Raw genomic sequence first — 20,377 nt, 5'->3', positions numbered from 1 at the left:
TGGGTATCTCAGCGAGTATTGACGCTGACTATCACACCTGGAGTCGTGAGTTTGAATCCAGAGTGTGCTGAGTGACTCCAGTCAGGTCTCCTTAGCAACCAAATTGGCCCGGTTGCTAGGGAAGGTCTGGGTATCTCAGCGAGTATTGACGCTGACTATCACACCTGGAGTCGTGAGTTTGAATCCAGGGCGTGCTGAGTGACTCCGGTCAGGTCTCCTTAGCAACCAAATTGGCCCGGTTGCTAGGGAAGGTCTGGGTATCTCAGTGAGTATTGACGCTGACTATCACACCTGGAGTCGTGAGTTTGAATCCAGTGCGTGCTGAGTGACTCCAGTCCGGTCTCCTTAGCAACCAAATTGGCCCGGTTGCTAGGGAAGGTCTGGGTATCTCAGCGAGTATTGACGCTGACTATCACACCTGGAGTCGTGAGTTTGAATCCAGAGCGTGCTGAGTGACTCCAGTCAGGTCTCCTTAGCAACCAAATTGGCCCGGTTGCTAGGGAGGGTCTGGGTATCTCAGCGAGTATTGACGCTGACTATCGCACCTGGAGTCGTGAGTTTGAATCCAGGGCGTGCTGAGTGACTCCAGTCAGGTCTCCTTAGCAACCAAATTGGCCCGGTTGCTAGGGAGGGTAGAGTCACATGGGGTAACCACGCGAGTTGTGCGTGGATCGATGAGAATAGCGTGAAGCCTCCACACGCGCTACGTCTCCACGGTAACGCTCAACAAGTCACATGAGAAGATGCTTGGATTGACGCTCTCAGACGCAACTGAGATTCGTCCTCCGCCACCCGGATTGACCACGAGGACTTTGGGCGAGCCAAATTGGGGAGAAAAAAACAATAAATAAAACAAATAAAATGAGCACATTAGATCGCTACATATGCAAAGTGGCTCTACTTCATGTGTGCAGATCAGCGTCTTCCCCGATGCATTACTGGAGTCTCATCTGTTCAGATTTAACGGTCCGAGGGGGGAAAACCAAAACAGCTTAACAGGTAAATCTTGCACACGTCCCTTCAATGACACCGTACGACCGACAGCGTCAGTGATGACTGAAATCAGGCCACGTGGAGTTACATTGAAAAACACCTCATCTTTATCTTTAAAAATATACAGGCATGTATGTTAACACAGAGTATACAATGATGAGTCTATATACATCCCCCAAAGAGGCCAGTTTCACTCTCGTCCAATCAGAAGCCGGATCAGTCACTTTCACTGTCATCCTGGTACTTGGCGGTCGCTTTGATGGCACGGCCGTTTTGAAGAGGCATTTCTTCGTAATCGCTCCTTTAAAAAACACAAATAATATCATGATTTAATATCAGTTTAAACCTGCTTCATGAAACACACATTTGAACTGGGACACTCACCCGTAAATGACCTCATCGTCCGAGTCATTGAGCATGGAGAAGGCGGGATTGTCTTTCAGCTGGGAATCTGGGATGCAGGAGACGCAATCATTTCAACGCAAAGACGTGAACAATCGTTTCAGCGGTTTCTCTTTCTGTGCACATAACTCACCATAAAGAGCATTTTGGAGGGCGAGTAGACGAACGCTAACGTGTAGAGATAAAAGTTGAGAAGGCCGTAGAAAGAGAGAAATTCAGCTGGTGAAGAAACATTTAAGGAAAATCACCGACGACAGGAGAGAAGCTGAATCCATGCTGCTATTAAAGGAATATTCCGGGGTCCATGCAAGTTGAGCTCAATCGACAGCATTTGTGACATGATGATGATTACCACAAAAATCATTTCTTAAACAAAATAAAATAATAATAAAAGTTTCCAGTGGGACACTTCCAATGCAAGTCAATGGAGGCAATTTTTGGAAGGTTTAAAAGTCAGAAATGTGATGCTTATAATTTAATAAAGCACTTACATTAATTCTTCGTGTATTATTTGAGCTGTAAAGTTGTTTATTTGATTTGTACGTCTGTTTAGGGATTATGTCATCACGTCGTCATGGCAACGGAGTTGTATAATCGTCTATATCTTTCCACAGATGTGGTTATTAAGTGATTTAATGACAGTAAAATCATGTTCACACACATATTGTTTATGTCTTGTGTTTATACTTGTGAAACAGTATTTTAATGTTGACAGATTAAACCCCATTGACTTGCATTGGAAGTGACTCACACACTATGTTCCTGTTCAAGTTGCAAATTTAATTCATGCGAAAAATCATAATAATGCATAATGTTTGAAAGAATGTATTTACAGTATCTATCTAATATATATATATATATATATATATATATACGGTTTTTAGCTACGGTATACAAGTATTTTTCTTTCATTGCGGCTCTCTTTAAATTTTGGCCTGTCATGTGTTCTCCCCAATGTGGAACGCCCAATTCCCAATGCGCTCCGAGTCCTCGCGGTGGCGTAGTGACTCGCCTCAATCCGGGTGGTTGAGGACGAATCTCAGCGCATCTGATCACGTGACTTATTGAGTGTGTTACCATGGAGACGTAAGAACGTGTGGAGGCTTCACGCTATTCTAATTTGGTTGCCAAGGAGACCTGGCTGGAGTCACTCAGCACGCCCTGGATTCAAACTCGCGACTCCAGGTGTGATAGTCAGCGTCAATACTCGCTGAGATACACAGAACCTCCCTAGCAACCAGGCCAATTTGGTTGCTAAGGAGACCTGACTGGAGTCACTCAGCACGCACTGGATTCAAACTCGCGACTCGCGGTAGTCACATAGGGTAACCTCCTCGTGGTCACTATAATGTGGTTCTCGCTCTAGGTGGGGCGTGTGGCGAGTTGTGCGTGGATGTCGCGGAGAGTAGCGTGAAGCCACCACACGTGCTTGCGTCACCACAGTAACGCGCTCAACAAGTCACGTGATAAGATGCGCGGATTGACGGTCTCAGACACAACTGAGATTCGTCCTCCGCCACCCGGATTGAGGCGAGTCACTACACCACCGCGAGGACCTAGTAAGTATTGGGAATTGTGTATTCCAAATTGGGAGAAAAAGGGGATAAAAAAAAAGAATACATTTCCTGTATTTGATTAAGAACAAACAATTGAGTGCACAATTTTTTTCTTTACATTTCCATTTCAGTTTAGGAATAACATTTCTGGCTGCAATTTGTTACATGTAAAAAACAAAAAAATAAAAGGATATAATTCTGGTAGTGTGTAGAAAGTTCTGCGACAAAGTTATCCTGCAGAGCCTTGGAGCCGAATCTCAGGTACAGAATGACCATACTGAGAACAGAGAGAGAGAGAGAGAGAGAGAGAGAGAGAGAGAGAGAGAGAGAGAGAGAGAGAGAGTTACACCAGGCGCTGGTGACAAAACAGGTCAAATAAATACAAAAATAAATAAATATGAAATGATACTGTATTCAAAAAAGGCTATTTTGAGGATCCTTTAATATTGTCTGTATTTTAACATTATTAAGCATATTTCCCCACAGATTACAGTGATGGGAATCTAATGTGACCATTCTATTGAATATATATATATATATTGGAGTGAAATATGATCTGGACATTTCTTTGTGAAATTCAGCCATTTTCCTCCCATTTTTTATTTATTTTCTGCCCAATTCCCAATGCGCTCCAAGTCCTCATGGTGGTGTAGTGATTCGCCTCAATCCGGGTTGCGGAGGACGAATCTCAGTTGCCTCCGCGTCTGAGACCATCAATCCGCGCATCTGATCACGTGACTTGTTGAGCGCGTTACCGTGGAGACGTAGCGCGTTGGGAGGCTTCACGCTATTCTCCGCGGCATCCGCGCACAACTCACCCCACCGAGAGCGAGAACCACATTATAGCGACCACGAGGAGGTTACCCCATGTGACTCAACCCTCCCTAGCAACCGGCCCAATTTGGTTGCTAAGGAGACCTGGCTGGATTCACTCAGCACACCCTGGATTCAAACTCACGACTCCAGGTGTGATAGTCAGCGTCAATACTCGCTGAAATAACCAGATCCCCTTAGTGATGACATTTTGAAATGTTGTCTTGTTGTGACATCGAGATGTTGTGGTTTCGACATGTTGTGGCGTGGACATGTTGTGACGTTGAGATGTTGTGGACATATCGTGGCGTGGACATGTCGTGGCGTCGAAATGTCGTGGCGTCGAAATGTCGTGGCGGCGAAATGTCGTGGCGGTGAAATGTCGTGGCGTGGACATGTCGTGGCGTGGACATGTCATGGCGTCGAAATGTCGTGGCGTGGACATGTCGTGGCGTGGACATGTCGTGGCGTGGACATGTCGTGAGGTTGACATGGTGTGGCGTGGACATGGTGTGGCGTGGACATGTTGTGAGATTGACATGGTGTGGCGTGGACATGGTGTGAGATTGACGTGGTGTGGCGTGGACATGTCGTGAGATTGACGTGGTGTGGCGTGGACATGGTGTGGACATGTCGTGGCGTCGAAATGTCGTGGCGTGGACATGTTGTGAGATTGACATGGTGTGGCGTGGACATGTTGTGAGATTGACATGGTGTGGCGTGGACATGTTGTGAGATTGACGTGGTGTGGCGTGGACATGGTGTGGCGTGGTCATGGTGTGAGATTGACATGGTGTGGCGTGGACATGTTGTTAGATTGACGTGTTGTGGCGTGGACATGGTGTGGCGTGGACATGTTGTGAGATTGACATGGTGTGGCGTGGACATGTTGTGAGATTGACGTGGTGTGGCGTGGACATGGTGTGGCGTGGACATGGTGTGGCGTGGACATGGTGTGAGATTGACGTGGTGTGGCGTGGACATGGTGTGGCGTGGACATGTTGTGGCGTGGACATGTTGTGAGATTGACGTGGTGTGGCGTGGACATGGTGTGGCGTGGACATGGTGTGGACATGTGACGGCGAAATGTTGTGACGTCGAAATTTTGTGACGTTGACATGTTGTGGTATTAATATGCTTAAAAATATATAAATCAGATCCTCATAAAACCCACATTTTATTGAAGTAGCCAAATTAATCATGTTTACATTACCTAATTACCAACACGACCAACGTCAGCGCTGTCAGAAACTTCAGTCGCAGATCTGAGGAAGGAATAAAACAATCATAAACACTGCCGATTAATGCTGCGATTATTCTTCATACTAGTGCTGCATGATATATCGCATGTATCAAAATATTGCACATATACAAATTGTGATTCGCACATTAAAAGTGCTCGCAAGAATACTTTAAAAGTAACATTTATGCCGAGAATAGGCGGAGCGTGCGATTGTCTCTCAATGTGTGTGCGTGTAGTGTGCAAGAGTTGACACATTTTAGTTCGTTGTATTGCATGTCTTGCTTACAACATACCCCATCACAAGAGCATCAAAACAACATTTACTGTTGAATCTTGTGATAAAACTGACATCATTTGAAAGCTGAGACTCCAAAAATGACATCCGTCTCGAATGATGGAGAGCGTCACATCGGCAGATATGCAGCTAATGGTGAAACAATATGGGCTCTGTTTGCGTAAGTGCAAAAAGCACGGCGCTACGTGCAATGACCGCGCGCTGTGTCTCCTTCCAATTTTCGTGCCAGTGCAAAGCGCACATGGGCATATGTGGGAGTGTTTGCGCTATCTGTGTGTTTATTATTTGTTAATGAAGTGACACAAAGCACAATTTGCTATTTTCCTGAGATTTAGCTCATTGCGCCGAGACGTTTCAGTGGCACGCCTGTTTTCAGCACAAAGTCTAAACTCAGTTCCTGCATTTGCAGTTTTGTTATTCCACCAGCAGGTGGCGATAAAGTTCATGTTCAAACTCTGATAATATAGCGGCCCGGTTGCTAGAAAGGGTAGAGTCACATGGGGTAACCAAATTTGCCCGGTTGCTAGGGAGGGTAGAGTCACATGGGGTAACCAAATTTGCCCGGTTGCTAGGGAGGGTAGAGTCACATGGGGTAACCAAATTTGCCCGGTTGCTAGGGAGGGTAGAGTCTCATGGGGTAACCAAATTGGCCCGGTTGCTAGGAAGGTTAGAGTCACATGGGGTAAACAAATTGGCCCGGTTGCTAGGGAGGATAGAGTCATATGGGGTAACCAAATTGGCCCGGTTGCTAGGGAGGATAGTCACATGGGGTAACCAAATTGGCCCGGTTGCTAGGAAGGGTGGAGTCACATGGGGTAACCAAATTGGCCCAGTTGCTAGGGAGGGTAGTCACATGGGGTAACCAAATTGGCCCGGTTGCTAGGGAGGGTACAGTCACATGGGATAACCAAATTGGCCCGGTTGCTAGGGAGTGTAGAGTCACATGGGGTAACCTCCTCGTGGTCGCTATAATGTGGTTCTCGCTCTCGGTGGGGCGTGTGGTGAGTTGCGTGTGGATGCCGTGGAGAATAGCGTGAAGCCTCCACACGCGCTACGTCTCCACGGTAACGCACTCAACAAGTCACGTGATAAGATGCGCGGATTGACGGTCTCAGAAGCGGAGGCAACTGAGACTTGTCCTCTGCCACCCGGATTGAGGCAAGTCACTACGCCACCACGAGGTCCTACGCCGAGAATCGCATTTTCCATGCATACAAAAGAAGTGTGTTACTGTCACAGGACGCAGAACGGCGCAATAACCGGAGAAGAACCACAGAATTAATTTGCACTTGAGCCCATTAGCGCTTTGCACGTGCAATTTCACCAAACCCACTTGCGCCTAGACTCAGCGCATGCTTGCACGAAAATACCAAACTTCATGGCCAAGGAGGTCCATTATTTCTCCCAATAAACTCAGTATATTTGGGTGGTCGAGGTGCCAATGTTCCACGTACTCCGATGACATCATCATAGGATTATTCCATCGCATATTGAACATCACATTATCCAACTATATATCATGCAGCCCTACATCACACGTGTGTTGTGCTTTGTTACCTGTGTAAGGCATGTTCTTGAGTTCGGAGCACGCTCGCACCACCAAAAACACCAGATACAGAACATACACCCCCACCACCAGCAGAAAGAAGATTTTCATTCCCTGAACAGACAGAAAACCAGTGAATGAATGATGCATTTCAATAAGAAACAGCAGTGGAGAATTCAAACTCACCTGGAAGTTCTGGATGTCTACTTTATATTGATATGTGGGATCCTGCAGCTCATTCACCCTGATGAAATTACAACAACAGCATTAACAACTACCAATAAGCAAAATGCAAAGGAAAGCCCAAAAAATATGCTTAAACGTATTTAAATGAATATGTTTGAGCACTCTGATGTTCATGGCGTATAGAGGTTCTTACGTTTGCCAGATTCCCAGAGTAACGGCTGACAGCCACAACATCCCGACGATTACGAGTTTCGGCAGGTAGAACGTCAAGAACTTCCGCTCACCCTAAAGATACATTAAGAGACATCAACTATACTCTATGCAATTAAAGAGACGTCTAACAACAGGACGGCCTCATGGACTTTAGATGTGATGTAATAAATGGAAGTGTTGGTTCGTTTCCTGTCACAGCTGCTCTTTGAGGGGTCGTGACCTTTACCTGTACTCTGATGCCGTGATACACACAAAGCCAGAACAGCAGTAGCGCGCACAGGAAGAGGGCTTGGAAGAATGCGTCCAGCGTTCCCGGAAACCAGCTGTTCACCAGGAACGAGAGCGGAAAGAACGGATCTAGAACAGCGTATAACAGAAATAAGTCAACCCTGTTTTTACTAGGAGTGACAACATTCAATTTAGACTAAATTTAATTGTATTTATGGGTTTTTCTAGAAAGTCTCGCTAAAACACATTTAACACTCTTGCTAGTTTACTTCATTTGTTTACTATCATTGTACCATCACGCATGACACCGCGGAAACTCACAGCGTGTGGAGGTTCATGCTCCTCTCTGTGATCCACGCACAAATTACCACACGAGAACCACCAATCACGACCACGAGGAGGTTACCCCATGTAACTCTAACTTCCCTAGCAACCGGGCCAATTTGGTTGCTATGCAGACCTGGCTGGAGTCACTCAGCACACCCTGGATTCAAACTCGCGACTCCAGCGGTGAGTCAACATCAATACTCACTGAGATACCCAGACCCTCCCTAGCAACCGGGCCAATTTGGTTGCTATGGAGACCTGGCTGGAGTCACTCAGCACGCCCTGGATTCAAACTCACGACTCCAGCGGTGATAGTCAGCGTCAATACTCGCTGAGCGACTCAGACCCCAAATTGAAAGTTCAAAAAGTTTGACCTTTCGATTTAACTACGCAATGGTATGGCAAAACATAAGTAGGCGTGGCCACTTTTACTTAAATGGTAATAACTCTTGAACAGAATGAGACATTTTCACAAAATTTCACACAGGTATGTATGGGGTCAAACTGAAGACAGGTGAAAAAATTGCATACCTCAGACTCTTGGTGGCGCTATACAAATGACAAATGTGGAAAAAGGTTCTAACTATGAAGCGGTTGGTCCGATCGACATCAAATTTGGCATGCAATGTCTTTATCTAAGGTGCCATCATGGTCTATGAGGACTGTTGCATAGCTTACAAAACATGGCCCCCATTGACCAATCTACTTTCAGCTGCTGGTAGACCAGGCCGAACGGAACGAAACAAAACGTGGTGCGCCATTTCGGCTATTTTCTTTTTTAAATGACCACCGGGAGGCGTTATCGCATTTTGCATATGCGTAAATTATTGTATATCCAGCTGTTTCACATAGACACACGTTATATCATATCATATGTCTCCTCATTCTGAACAGCTATGCCTCAAGAAACATTGCTGTCAATCAAATCATTCATTAAATATTTGAGATTATTTTAAAATAACTACTTTTGCAAACCAGTCCTAGGTTTTCCATTTGACATCAACAAAACCTGTACAGGAAGAACCTCTGGACAGCCTAGATAAGATTATATAATTATGCATGTATAAAAATGTTGAACTTTTTATTTGGCATGGCTATAACGGTACAAACAATACAAAATATGGGCGTGGCCTAGTTTACCAAAAGGTCTGTAACTCCTAAACGATAAATCTGATTTTCATAAAAGTTAGTGCACATATATGACATTTGATTATGAAGAAATGTGCCAAATTTGGTGAAGATCGGACAATAGGTGGCGCTGTAATCCTCAGAAATGTTCAAAATGCCTTATCTCGGTGGTCCTCAACCTGATGGTTCTGGAAATTGTGCAGATGATCTCACCGTTATAAAGCAGCAGCAGAGGCAGAAGAATAGACATCCACTTCTGCTCGATTCCCCAATCCCTCATGGAGAACTTCCTCAAGGAGTGAGCAAACATACACTACACAAAAACAGCAAACAAGCTCGTTTAAATGCAGATTAAGATGCCGCTTTTGTAGACGTTTCTGGCCTGTACTTACAGTCACTATGAAGGTCATCACAACAAACACAAAGCGGAACCAGATTTCCACCTGAGAGAACGTGGTGTTGTACATCTTAAACTGTTTACAGACAAAACAGTGACCGGGAGAGAGAGAAAACCCCCCATTAGATTAAGAAAGTACTTGCATTCATTAGAGATTAAAGTCAATTTGAAATAGCATTCGCAAACACTTTATCTCCAGACATCACCTTTAAAACGCTGAACTCACCACAAAAGTGACGTTTTTGATACTGGCCTTCAGATCGTCCAGATTCCTGAAGCTGACGTTGACCTGGTACCGTGTGTAGTTCAGGTAACCCAGATGCAACACGATAATTTCATCACATACCTGCTGTTGCTGCACAACACACACACTCGTGAAGATGCATTCCAGTCTGAAGCACGAGATTACAGTTGTAATACAGTGCAGGACTCACAGTGCCGCAGTGCAGGGTCCTGTTCTTATTGTGCACGTTATCACTGATGCGCATCACGCTCGTGTCCTGCATCACGCCCTGCAGCTCAACGTTCATCCCAAACTCCCTCCGGAAATCTCCAACTGAACACACAAATCACAGTTCATCACCACTAGCGCACTTGCACCCGCAGAAGTTCAGAAATTGTCGTAAGTTTGAATCCAGGGCGTGCTGAGTGACTCCTGTCAGGTCTCCTTAGCAACCAAATTGGCCTGGTTGCTAGGGAGGGTAGAGTCACATGGGATAACTTAATTTGCCCGGTTGCTAGGGAGGGTAGAGTCACATGGGATAACCAAATTGGCACGGTTGCTAGGGAGGGTAGAGTCACATGGGATAACCAAATTGGTCCGGTTGCTAGGGAGGGTAGAGTCACATGGGATAACCAAATTGGTCCGGCTGCTAGGGAGGGTAGAGTCACATGGGATAACCAAATTGGTCCGGCTGCTAGGGAGGGTAGAGTCACATGGGATAACCAAATTGGCACGGTTGCTAGGGAGGGTAGAGTCACATGGGATAACCAAATTGGCACGGTTGCTAGGGAGGGTAGAGTCATGTGGGGTAACCAAATTGGTCTGGTTGCTAGGGAGGGTAGAGTCACATGGGATAAACAAATTGGTCTGGTTGCTAGGGAGGGTAGAGTCACATGGGATAACCAAATTGGTCCGGTTGCTAGGGAGGGTAGAGTCACACGGGATAACCAAATTGGTCCGGTTGCTAGGGAGGGTAGAGTCACATGGGATAACCAAATTGGTCCGGTTGCTAGGGAGGGTAGAGTCACATGGGATAACCAAATTGGTCCGGTTGCTAGGGAGGGTACAGTCACATGGGGTAACCAAATTAGTCCGGTTGCTAGGGAGGGTAGAGTCACATGGGATAACCAAATTGGTCCGGTTGCTAGGGAGGTTAGAGTTACATGGGGTAACCTCCTCGTGGTCACTATAATGTATCTCCACGGTATCACGCTCAACAAGTCACATGATAAGATGCGCGGATTGGCAGTCTCAGACGCGGAGGCAACTGAGTTTCGTCCTCCGTCACCCGGATCGAGGCGAATCACTACGCCACCACGAGGACTCGGAGCACATCGGGAATTGGCCGTTACAAATTGGGGTGAAAATAAAACAAAAGAACATTCACATCTTTCAGAGCATCCACATGTTGTATTTTATCAGTGTTGAGTGTAATCTGATTACAAAGTAATTTGTTACTTTTAGTAACGCAATTACTTTTAAAGTTAAAAAGGGAGCCTAGTTACTCACTTAAGTCAGTTACTTTAAATCCGGAGATTTTAAACTGGGGTCCAGGGACACCCCAGGGGGCAGCAAAGTGCAAAAATATTGATATTATTACCATTTAATTCTGAAATCCTTAGATTAATCAGAACAGTTTTATTGTATTTACAGCCATAGGAAAATAAAAACAAAATCTAGAAGTGTTTGTGAATGAGTGGAAAACTTGGTTCCACAGAACAAAACAAAGTCATAGAGTTTGTAACGTGGGTAAACGATAAACAAAAAGCCTGTTCTCAGATCAGTTTTGTGGTGGTTGCAGCAGTGTTTGTGAATGAGTGGTTTAAGATGGCGTCTCACCGGTGTTCTGGATCTGAATGACACAGGTGAGCCACAGCTGCTGGTTATAGTTCGAGAGCGGCTGAGATCGGAGCTGGAATGGGCCGGTCTGAACAGAACAGAAATATTACAGATCACGAAAACAGCAGATATTCATGCACGAGTTATAAACGCATCAGCCATATGTTTGTGTTTCATATGAAGGTAAAAGCGTGTCTGATTGATTTGCATGCACAGAGTAAGATCCCAAATAAAAGCGTAAATCCAAAATGTACACTTATTTACACAATGTACTGCGCGTTGTATGCGTTATTTCCCTGTCAAATGTCGAGAGCGCATTATTGTAGCGCGAAAGTACATTAATGTTATGCGCGAGCGCGAATCCCTCTGCTCGCGCGCGGGAACTGGGCGCGCGCTCTCAGATACACGCTGCTCTTGAAAGAATTTTCTCTGCGCTCGCTCAGAGAATATGCCTGCACTTAAAAACGTGTTCATTGCAATCGCGAATCTCTCCTCTTCGCTTAAAGTAAGCGTGTTTGTGCTTAGACTGTGTCCCGTGCGTTCGCGCATGCCCAAGTACTCAGAAACGATCTTAAAACAGGGCTTTAAGTGTAAAATACCGAACTTGTCCTTTAATCAAAATGCCTCTGATTGGCCAAACTGCATTAATTAAGCTCAACAGAAAGTGGGTGATTGATTAACGTTATAACACTCAACGCTGCAATCCGCGATAAAGAAAATCTATTGCAGATGACACTTTTCATTTCACATCACTTCATTCGTGACAGCCATAATAGATATAGGACTAGCATAATTTTACGGGGGCATGTTGCCACCTTATCTCCCCAAGTCTTTTTTCAGATTTTAATTTAGCAGTTGATCTCGCTACGTACTTAATGTTTAATCACTGGTGTGATTGCACGAGACAATGTGTTAATTATCAGACGTAAAATATTATTTTTGCCTTTTGGAATCGGCTTTCAAATCTATTTGGCTCAAAAATCTCACTACAATGGGCATAGCGCCTGTAGTATGAATGTGGTTGACAGTCTAGGTCATTTATATGTAAAATAATCCAATCGCCCTCTTCCCAGACATTTCTAAGATACATTTGACATATTTAACATCAAAACAAATAAAACTGTTTACCTGAGATCGTCGATTCTGCGGATCCATCTCGGCTCGTCTTGATTGAATTGAATCGTCTTGATTGAACACATGAACATGTGCGGTTCAATATCAACCAATAAGATTCCATGTACGATGTCGCGTTTTCATTGGTCAGTCGTTGAAGCCTTTTCTGATTGGTTGTTGCCGTTTTGACAGCGTTTATGCCAAGAGCAAAGAGAAAGAAATCGAAGAGAAGAGTACTTGGGCATGCGCGAACGCACGGGACACAGTCTAAGCACAAACACGCTTACTTTAAGCGAAGAGGAGAGATTCGCGATTGCAATGAACACGTTTTAAGTGCAGGCATATTCTCTGAGCGAGCGCAGAGAAAATTCTTTCAAGAGCAGCGTGTATCTGAGAGCGCGCGCCCAGTTCCCGCGCGCGAGCAGAGGGATTCGCGCTCGCGCATAACATTAATGTACTTTCGCGCTACAAAAATGCGCTCTCGACATTTGACAGGGAAATAACGCCATACCGCGTGCACATTGTTCCGTCGCGCTCGCAGCTTCGTCTCACTCCGCGCGTGCGCATTGTCAAGTCGCTCTCGCAGCTTTGTTTACGCTTACGAGTCTCACTCCACGCGCGCGCATTGTCAAGTCGCGCTCACAGCTTCGTTTACGCTTACACGAGTCTCACTCCGCGCGTGCGCATTGTCAAGTCGCTCTGGCAGCTTCGTTTACGCTTACGAGTCTCACTCCGCGCGCGCATTGTCAAGTCGCGCTCACAGCTTCGTTTACGCTTACAGGAGACTCACTCCGCGCGTGCACATTGTCAAGTCGCGCTCGCAGCTTCGTTTACGCTTACACGAGTCTCACTCCGCGCGTGCGCATCGTCAAGTCGCTCTCGCAGCTTCGTTTACGCTTACGAGTCTCACTCCGCGTGTGCACATCATGAAGTCGCGCTCACGGCTTCGTTTACGCTTACAGGAGACTCACTCCGCGCGTGCACATTGTCAAGTCGCTCTCGCAGCTTCGTTTACGCTTTCACGAAGTCTCACTCTGCGCGGCGCGCATTGTTCCGTCGGCCGCAGCTTCGCTTCACGCTTACGAAGTCTCACTCGCAAGACATTGTCAAGTCGTGCTCACAGCTTCGTTACGCTTACACAAGTCTCACTCACGCCTGCACATTGTTAAGTCAGCCGCAGCTTCGTTACTGCGAGTATCACTCAGCGGTGCACATCGTCAAGTCGCTCACGGCTCGTTTACGCTTACACGAGTCTCACTCCGCGTGTGCACATCGTCAAGTCGCGCTCCCAGCCGTTCGCAGCTTACAGGAGACTCACTCCGCGCGTGCACATTGTCAAGTCGCGCTCGCAGCTTCGTTTACGCTTACACAAGTCTCACTCCGCGCGTGCACATTGTCAAGTCGTGCTCACAGCTTCGTTTACGCTTACACAAGTCTCACTCCGCGCCTGCACATTGTTAAGTCGCGCTCGCAGCTTCGTTTACGCGAGTATCACTCCGCGTGTGCACATCGTCAAGTCGCGCTCACGGCTTCGTTTACGCTTACACGAGTCTCACTCCGCGTGTGCACATCGTCAAGTCGCGCTCCCAGCTTCGTTTACGCTTACAGGAGACTCACTCCGCGCGTGCACATTGTCAAGTCGCGCTCGCAGCTTCGTTTACGCTTACACGAGTCTCAATCCGCGCGTGCACATCGTCAAGTCGCGCTCACGGCTTCGTTTACGCTTACAGGAGACTCACTCCGCACGTGCACATCATCAAGTCGCGCTCGCAGCTTCGTTTACGCTTACAGGAGACTCACTCCGCGCGTGCGCATTGTCAAGTCGCGCTCGCAGCATCGTTTACGCTTTCACGAGTCTCAATCCGCGCGTGCACATCGTCAAGTCGCGCTCACGGCTTCGTTTACGCTTACAGGAGACTCACTCCGCGCGTGCACATTGTCAAGTCGCGCTCGCAGCTTCGTTTACGCTTACACGAGTCTCAATCCGCGCGTGCACATCGTCAAGTCGCGCTCACGGCTTCGTTTACGCTTACAGGAGACTCACTCCGCGCGTGCACATTGTCAAGTCGCGCTCGCAGCTTCGTTTACGCTTACACGAGTCTCACTCCGCGCGTGCACATTGTCAAGTCGCGCTCGCAGCTTCGTTTACGCTTACACGAGTCTCACTCCGAGCGTGCACATCGTCAAGTCGCGCTCAGGGCTTCGTTTACGCTTACAGGAGACTCACTCCGCGCGTGCGCATTGTCAAGTCGCGCTCGCAGCATCGTTTACGCTTTCACGAGTCTCACTCTGCGCGTGCGCATTGTTCCGTCACGCTCGCAGCTTCGTTTACACTTTCGCCTGGTCAATATTTACTTGTCAAGTGCAAATCAAACAGAAACTAAAAGAAAGACATTATATTTATTTTATAAAAATTTAACTAAAGTATTTAAATTGTGCGCATTCTACCAGCATTGCCTTTGCGACCGACTGGTAGATCGCGATCGACGTATTGGGCACCCCTGCTTTACGCTTACAGGAGTCTCACTCCGCGCGTGCACATTGTTTACGTCGCAAGTGCAAATCCTTCAAGCTTGATTTTACCTTCATAGTTTCACCTCATGACTGTAATATCTCACCTTTGAGCCATTGACACTGACGTTTAAACCGTTGTTGTAGTTTTCACTTACGATTTTTGGTCCTATGGGAGAGAGACAGATGGAAAAACAGGAAGTAGTAAGTAAACTCTGCAAAGTGACATGTCTAATATAATGTCTTGTAATGATTCAGCCACCTCCTCCAGTACACACAGTCGTCTCTTCTCATTCTTTAAAGCAGAGGTTTAGTATTACAGAAACAGCCTCTGAGCTCGATCGGAATTCAATGACTCTATTAAAGCATCACAGATGTGATTTACATGCAGACACACTGGCGTAGAACTGGAGGGGGGGGGGCACTATACCCCCCCATGCTGTGAAGGGGGTGATCTTAAATACCGTATAGAACAATTCTATATAAAACACGAGTGAATTTAAAATCGAAATTTAAAGTCTAATGTTCAAATATATGTTTTTTAATTTTACGCCGCCCCTTTAAATTCTTTGGCCAGTTCATGAATAATTGATGTGATTATGTCACTGTAAGTGTCTCACTGGAGGTGTCTCACTCAAAGGAGGGACGAGTCGAAATACATTTTTATGGTGATAAATTTTATGCCACAAATGCTGCTGAATGCGCTTGAACCCGGAATATTCCTTTAATGGGTGTTTTCTTGAACCGCTAAGGCAATGATAATGGTATGACCCATTTTAGGGGTGGCCGAAATAACTTAATCTAATTACAATTAATCCTAACTCAAGCAGAGACATAGAAACGTTTCTTCATATTTACAGATTCTTTTAATTGACTTTCTATTTTGTTAAAGTTTTGTCTGAATCTTTGAGTAAATATAATAAATATTTGTATGTACTTCTGTTGAAATCATATTAAAATGATCGTATAGTAACTTTTTCTATCTGAACTTCAAATGTTGGTCACCTGTTAATACTAATACTGTAGACAGACAGACAGACACATAGACAGACAGACAGACATTGATAGACAAACAGAAAAATAAACTGGCAGATGGGGATAGACACACAGACAGATAATTAGAAAGACAGACAGACAAATAGACAAATAGACAGACAGCTATACAGAGAGACAGACAGCTATACAGAGAGACAGACAGAGCTATACAGAGAGACAGACAGACAGAGAGATAGACAGACAGCTATACAGAGAGACAGACAGACAGCTATACAGAGAAATAGACAGAGAGACAGACAGACAGCTATACAGAGAGACAGACAGACAGCTATACAGAGAGACAGACAGAGATAGACAGACAGCTATACAGAGAGACAGACAGACAGCTATACAGAGAGACAGCTATTCAGAGAGACAGACAGACAGCTATTCAGAGAGACAGACAGACAGCTATACAGAGAGACAGACAGACAGCTATACAGAGAAATAGACAGAGAGACAGACAGACAGCTATACAGAGAGACAGACAGACAGCTATACAGAGAGACAGACAGAGATAGACAGACAGCTATACAGAGAGACAGACAGACAGCTATACAGAGAGACAGACAGCTATACAGAGAGACAGCTATTCAGAGAGACAGACAGACAGCTATTCAGAGAGACAGACAGCTATACAGAGACAGACAGACAGCTATACAGAGAGACAGACAGAGAGATAGACAGACAGCTATACAGAGAGACAGATAGACAGCTATTCAGAGAGACAGACAGCTATACAGAGAGACAGACAGACAGACAGCTATACAGAGAGACAGACAGCTATACAGAGAGACAGACAGAGAGAGATAGACAGATAGCTATACAGAGAGACAGACAGACAGCTATTCGGAGACAGACCGCTATACAGAGAGACAGACAGACAGCTATTCAGAGAGACAGACAGCTATACAGTGAGACAGACAGACAGCTATTCAGAGAGACAGACAGACAGCTATACAGAGAGACAGACAGACAGCTATACAGAGAAATAGACAGAGACAGACAGACAGCTATACAGAGAGACAGACAGAGAGATAGACAGACAGCTATACAGAGAGATAGACAGACAGCTATACAGAGAGATAGACAGACAGACAGACAGAGAGACAGACAGACAGACAGAGAGACAGACAGACAGCTAGATAGAGAGACAGACAGACAGCTATACAGAAACAGACAGACAGACAGAGATAGACAGACAGCTATACAGAGAAATAGACAGAGAGACAGACAGCTATACAGAGACAGACAGACAGCAATACAGAGAGACAGACAGCTATACAGAGAAATAGACAGAGACAGACAGACAGCTATACAGAGAGATAGACAGACAGCTATACAGACAGACAGAGAGATAGACAGACAGAGAGATAGACAGACAGATATCAGAATCACTTTATAAAAAACTTGGATTTTAAGGTTTCATTGAAAAACAAGGATTAATCATCAGTTATTATGAATATTGTACTGTGCTCGAATATGCATAATCACGTCTTATATTTGGTATATATACTCTATTTGAATAAAGTTTATAATTCTATGGGGTTTCACGGCCCTGCAGTATTCTGAAGGGCATTCTCAATGAATGGGACACGCCGCTGTGCATTCTGAATGTCTACAGGAAACATCCCTTACCTCAGGGGTGTCCACACTTTTTTGTGTGATGATCTACTTTTAAATGACCAACTCAATCAGATCTACCAAATAAAAAAACACAGTTTCATTTAAAATAAGAAAATGCTTGTTGGGACTACTGCATGTATCCCTCCATGGAATTCATCTTCTAATTAATAAAGAAATATATAATAATGTTCAATGTTGATATCATTCAGTTTTAACACTAAACCCAAAACACCTACAGCACAATAGATTACAATAGTCAGGGCATTTACCTTATTCTGATGACGAGTAAATATTGACCAGGCGATGTTTTGTTTATTCAGTTGCCATGACAACTAGGTTTGTGCATATGCGCCTAAATATTGACCAGGCGATGTTTTGTTTATTCAGTTGCCATGACAACTAGGTTTGTGCATATGCGCCTAAATATTGACCAGGCGAGGTTTTTTTTATTCAGTTGCCATGACAACTAGTTTTGCGCATGCGTGCCTAAATATTGACCAGGCGATGTTTTGTTTATTCAGTTGCCATGACAACTAGGTTTGCGCATGCGTGCCTAAATATTGACCAGGCGAGGTTTTGTTTATTCAGTTGCCATGACAACTAGTTTTGCGCATGCGCGCCTAAATATTGACCAGGCGATGTTTTGTTTATTCAGTTGCCATGACAACTAGGTTTGCGCATGCGCGCCTAAATATTGACCAGGCGAGGTTTTGTTCATTCAGTTGCCATGACAACTAGTTTTGCACATGCGCGCCTAAATATTGACCAGGCGAGGTTTTGTTTATTCAGTTGCCATGACAACTAGCTTTGCGCTTGTTTATTCAGTTGCCATGACAACTAGCTTCCAAGAACTTCTGAAAACAGAGCGCGAAATTGCGATGCTACTGCCCGGATTAGCTACTGTCTGATTCCATTCAGTTTTGCCTAATTCGGGCAGTAGCATCGCAATTTCGCGCTCTGTTCTCAGAAGTTCTTGGAAGGCGCGTATGCGCAAACCTAGTTGTCATGGCAACTGAATAAACAAAACCTCGCCTGGTCAATATTTAGGCACGCATGCGCAAAACTAGTTGTCATGGCAACTGAATAAACAAAACCTGGCCTGGTCAATATTTACTCGTCAAGTGCAAGTCAGGCAGAAACTAAAAGATGGAAAGACATTAAAATTTAATGAAAGTACATTTAAATTGAGTGCGATCTACCAGCATTGCCTTTGCGATCGACTAGTAGATCGTGATCGACGTATTGGGCACCCCTGCCTTACCTGAAACACCGATGAGGGTGGAGACCCCAAAACAGAAGAGGAAAACCACAAACACCAGGACAAAGTGTCGCTTCGAGAGTGTGTAGAGACGCATGGGAGCTAACCTACAACACACAGAGAACAATGTAGAATCTCATCATGACTTCAAACACATTTAATTAATAAATAATGTAAATACGGTGTAAACATAAGCGCACGTGCGCGTGTCCAGTTAGTTCTCATGCACTTAAACATGTGGACAGTTACCTAGAGAGGCTGTCAAACTGACCCAAACAAGCATTTATGTCACACACACTAAAATTCTGAAAACATGTATGTGAATATGGGTGTTTGAGACTGGCATCCACACACTTACCTGTCCATCGAGTCGAGTTTTATTCCGAAAAAATCTGAATGTTTGTGTTTGTCGGCGGCGCATATCCGCACACGTCAGCCCGGAGCTGCAATGACGTCATCAGCTGTGGCCCGCCCATCGCCAGGTCATGTGACATCACCCGCAGTGCGCATGCGGCGTCGGCGTTTTAGTTTATTTAATTTCTCAAATTAGCAACATACATTTTTATTTTTTCATTGCCTGGCGAGTTTTAACTCCTTTAACGATTTTAGTCATTTATAAAACCGTACAAAGCAAGATGCTAAAAAATGCTAGTTAGCTCTGTATGTTAAATTACATATTTTATTGAAAATATTTTAATGTATCAATTTATTAACGATGGTCGCTATTAAAATTGACGCTTGTGTTTTAACTTCGCGCGCACACTATTTTAGTGTGTAATAAAAGAGGTAAATTGCACAATTTTATTTTAACGTTTAGACGAACTCGAAGCCACGAGAAAACACGTCAAAAAAATTTCACCATAAACCTGTGAGGATTGACCAGTCACCTCGTGTTTCTGAATATTTTAATTCCTGAAATGTTTGTACCTGTAGAATCGGTCGTTTTTGTACGGCGTCAGATCCTCCTTTAATTCATTACAGGCCTCTTTTAATTTCTTGCAGAACTGCTTCATCTCGCTGAGTAACGGGTTCTCAAAGCTGGAATAGTCGCTGTCCATCCGGTCCATGTCTGCTAAAAAATGGTGTTTAATGATGTTTTATGCAGCTGGTCTCTTTTGAGTAAAATGCAACCGAAGCGCTTTAATAGTGCAGGTTAGAAGAGAACAGCTGAATGCAGGCGGAGGGGGTGCAGGTCACGTGACGACTGTTCAGCACCACGGACAGGGCTCATTGAAATTGATAGAGCACACTTCTGAAACCCTAAATGACCCCAAAGATCAGCTGACTCAATGCAACGACATGTGGGTTGTTCTGACATGTATGCACGATCAACAAAAAGCTCCATGGCATTAACCCTTGTGCATTAATTAAAAACAGTTACTCAGAGGTCCTTAGAGGACAAAAATGTCCACGTCAAAAAATGCCATTATATTCTAGATTCATAT

General features: G+C 45.0%; 1 protein-coding gene across 1 annotated transcript; it reads right to left on the bottom strand.

Annotated features, from left to right (window-relative positions):
- Positions 1 to 243: 243 nt before the first annotated feature.
- LOC127638975 (transmembrane protein 181-like) lies at positions 244 to 20,117 on the bottom strand. Its single transcript, XM_052120764.1, is given in 18 exon segments — positions 244 to 1,294; positions 1,378 to 1,444; positions 1,529 to 1,543; positions 1,546 to 1,617; positions 3,146 to 3,228; positions 4,978 to 5,029; positions 6,860 to 6,962; positions 7,035 to 7,092; positions 7,228 to 7,319; positions 7,474 to 7,604; positions 9,144 to 9,243; positions 9,323 to 9,403; positions 9,554 to 9,682; positions 9,762 to 9,883; positions 11,390 to 11,477; positions 15,121 to 15,182; positions 18,936 to 19,039; positions 19,860 to 20,117. Coding segments are annotated over 18 exon segments (1,584 nt in total). The 5' UTR covers positions 20,000 to 20,117; the 3' UTR covers positions 244 to 1,209.
- Between the last annotated feature and the right edge of the window lie 260 nt (positions 20,118 to 20,377).

Source organism: Xyrauchen texanus, chromosome 47, assembly GCF_025860055.1.
Source record: "Xyrauchen texanus isolate HMW12.3.18 chromosome 47, RBS_HiC_50CHRs, whole genome shotgun sequence".
In the NCBI taxonomy this organism is placed as follows: Eukaryota; Metazoa; Chordata; class Actinopteri; order Cypriniformes; family Catostomidae; genus Xyrauchen; species Xyrauchen texanus.
Note: the sequence above shows the minus strand (reverse complement) of the source record. Positions and strands in the feature narration are given on the sequence as shown.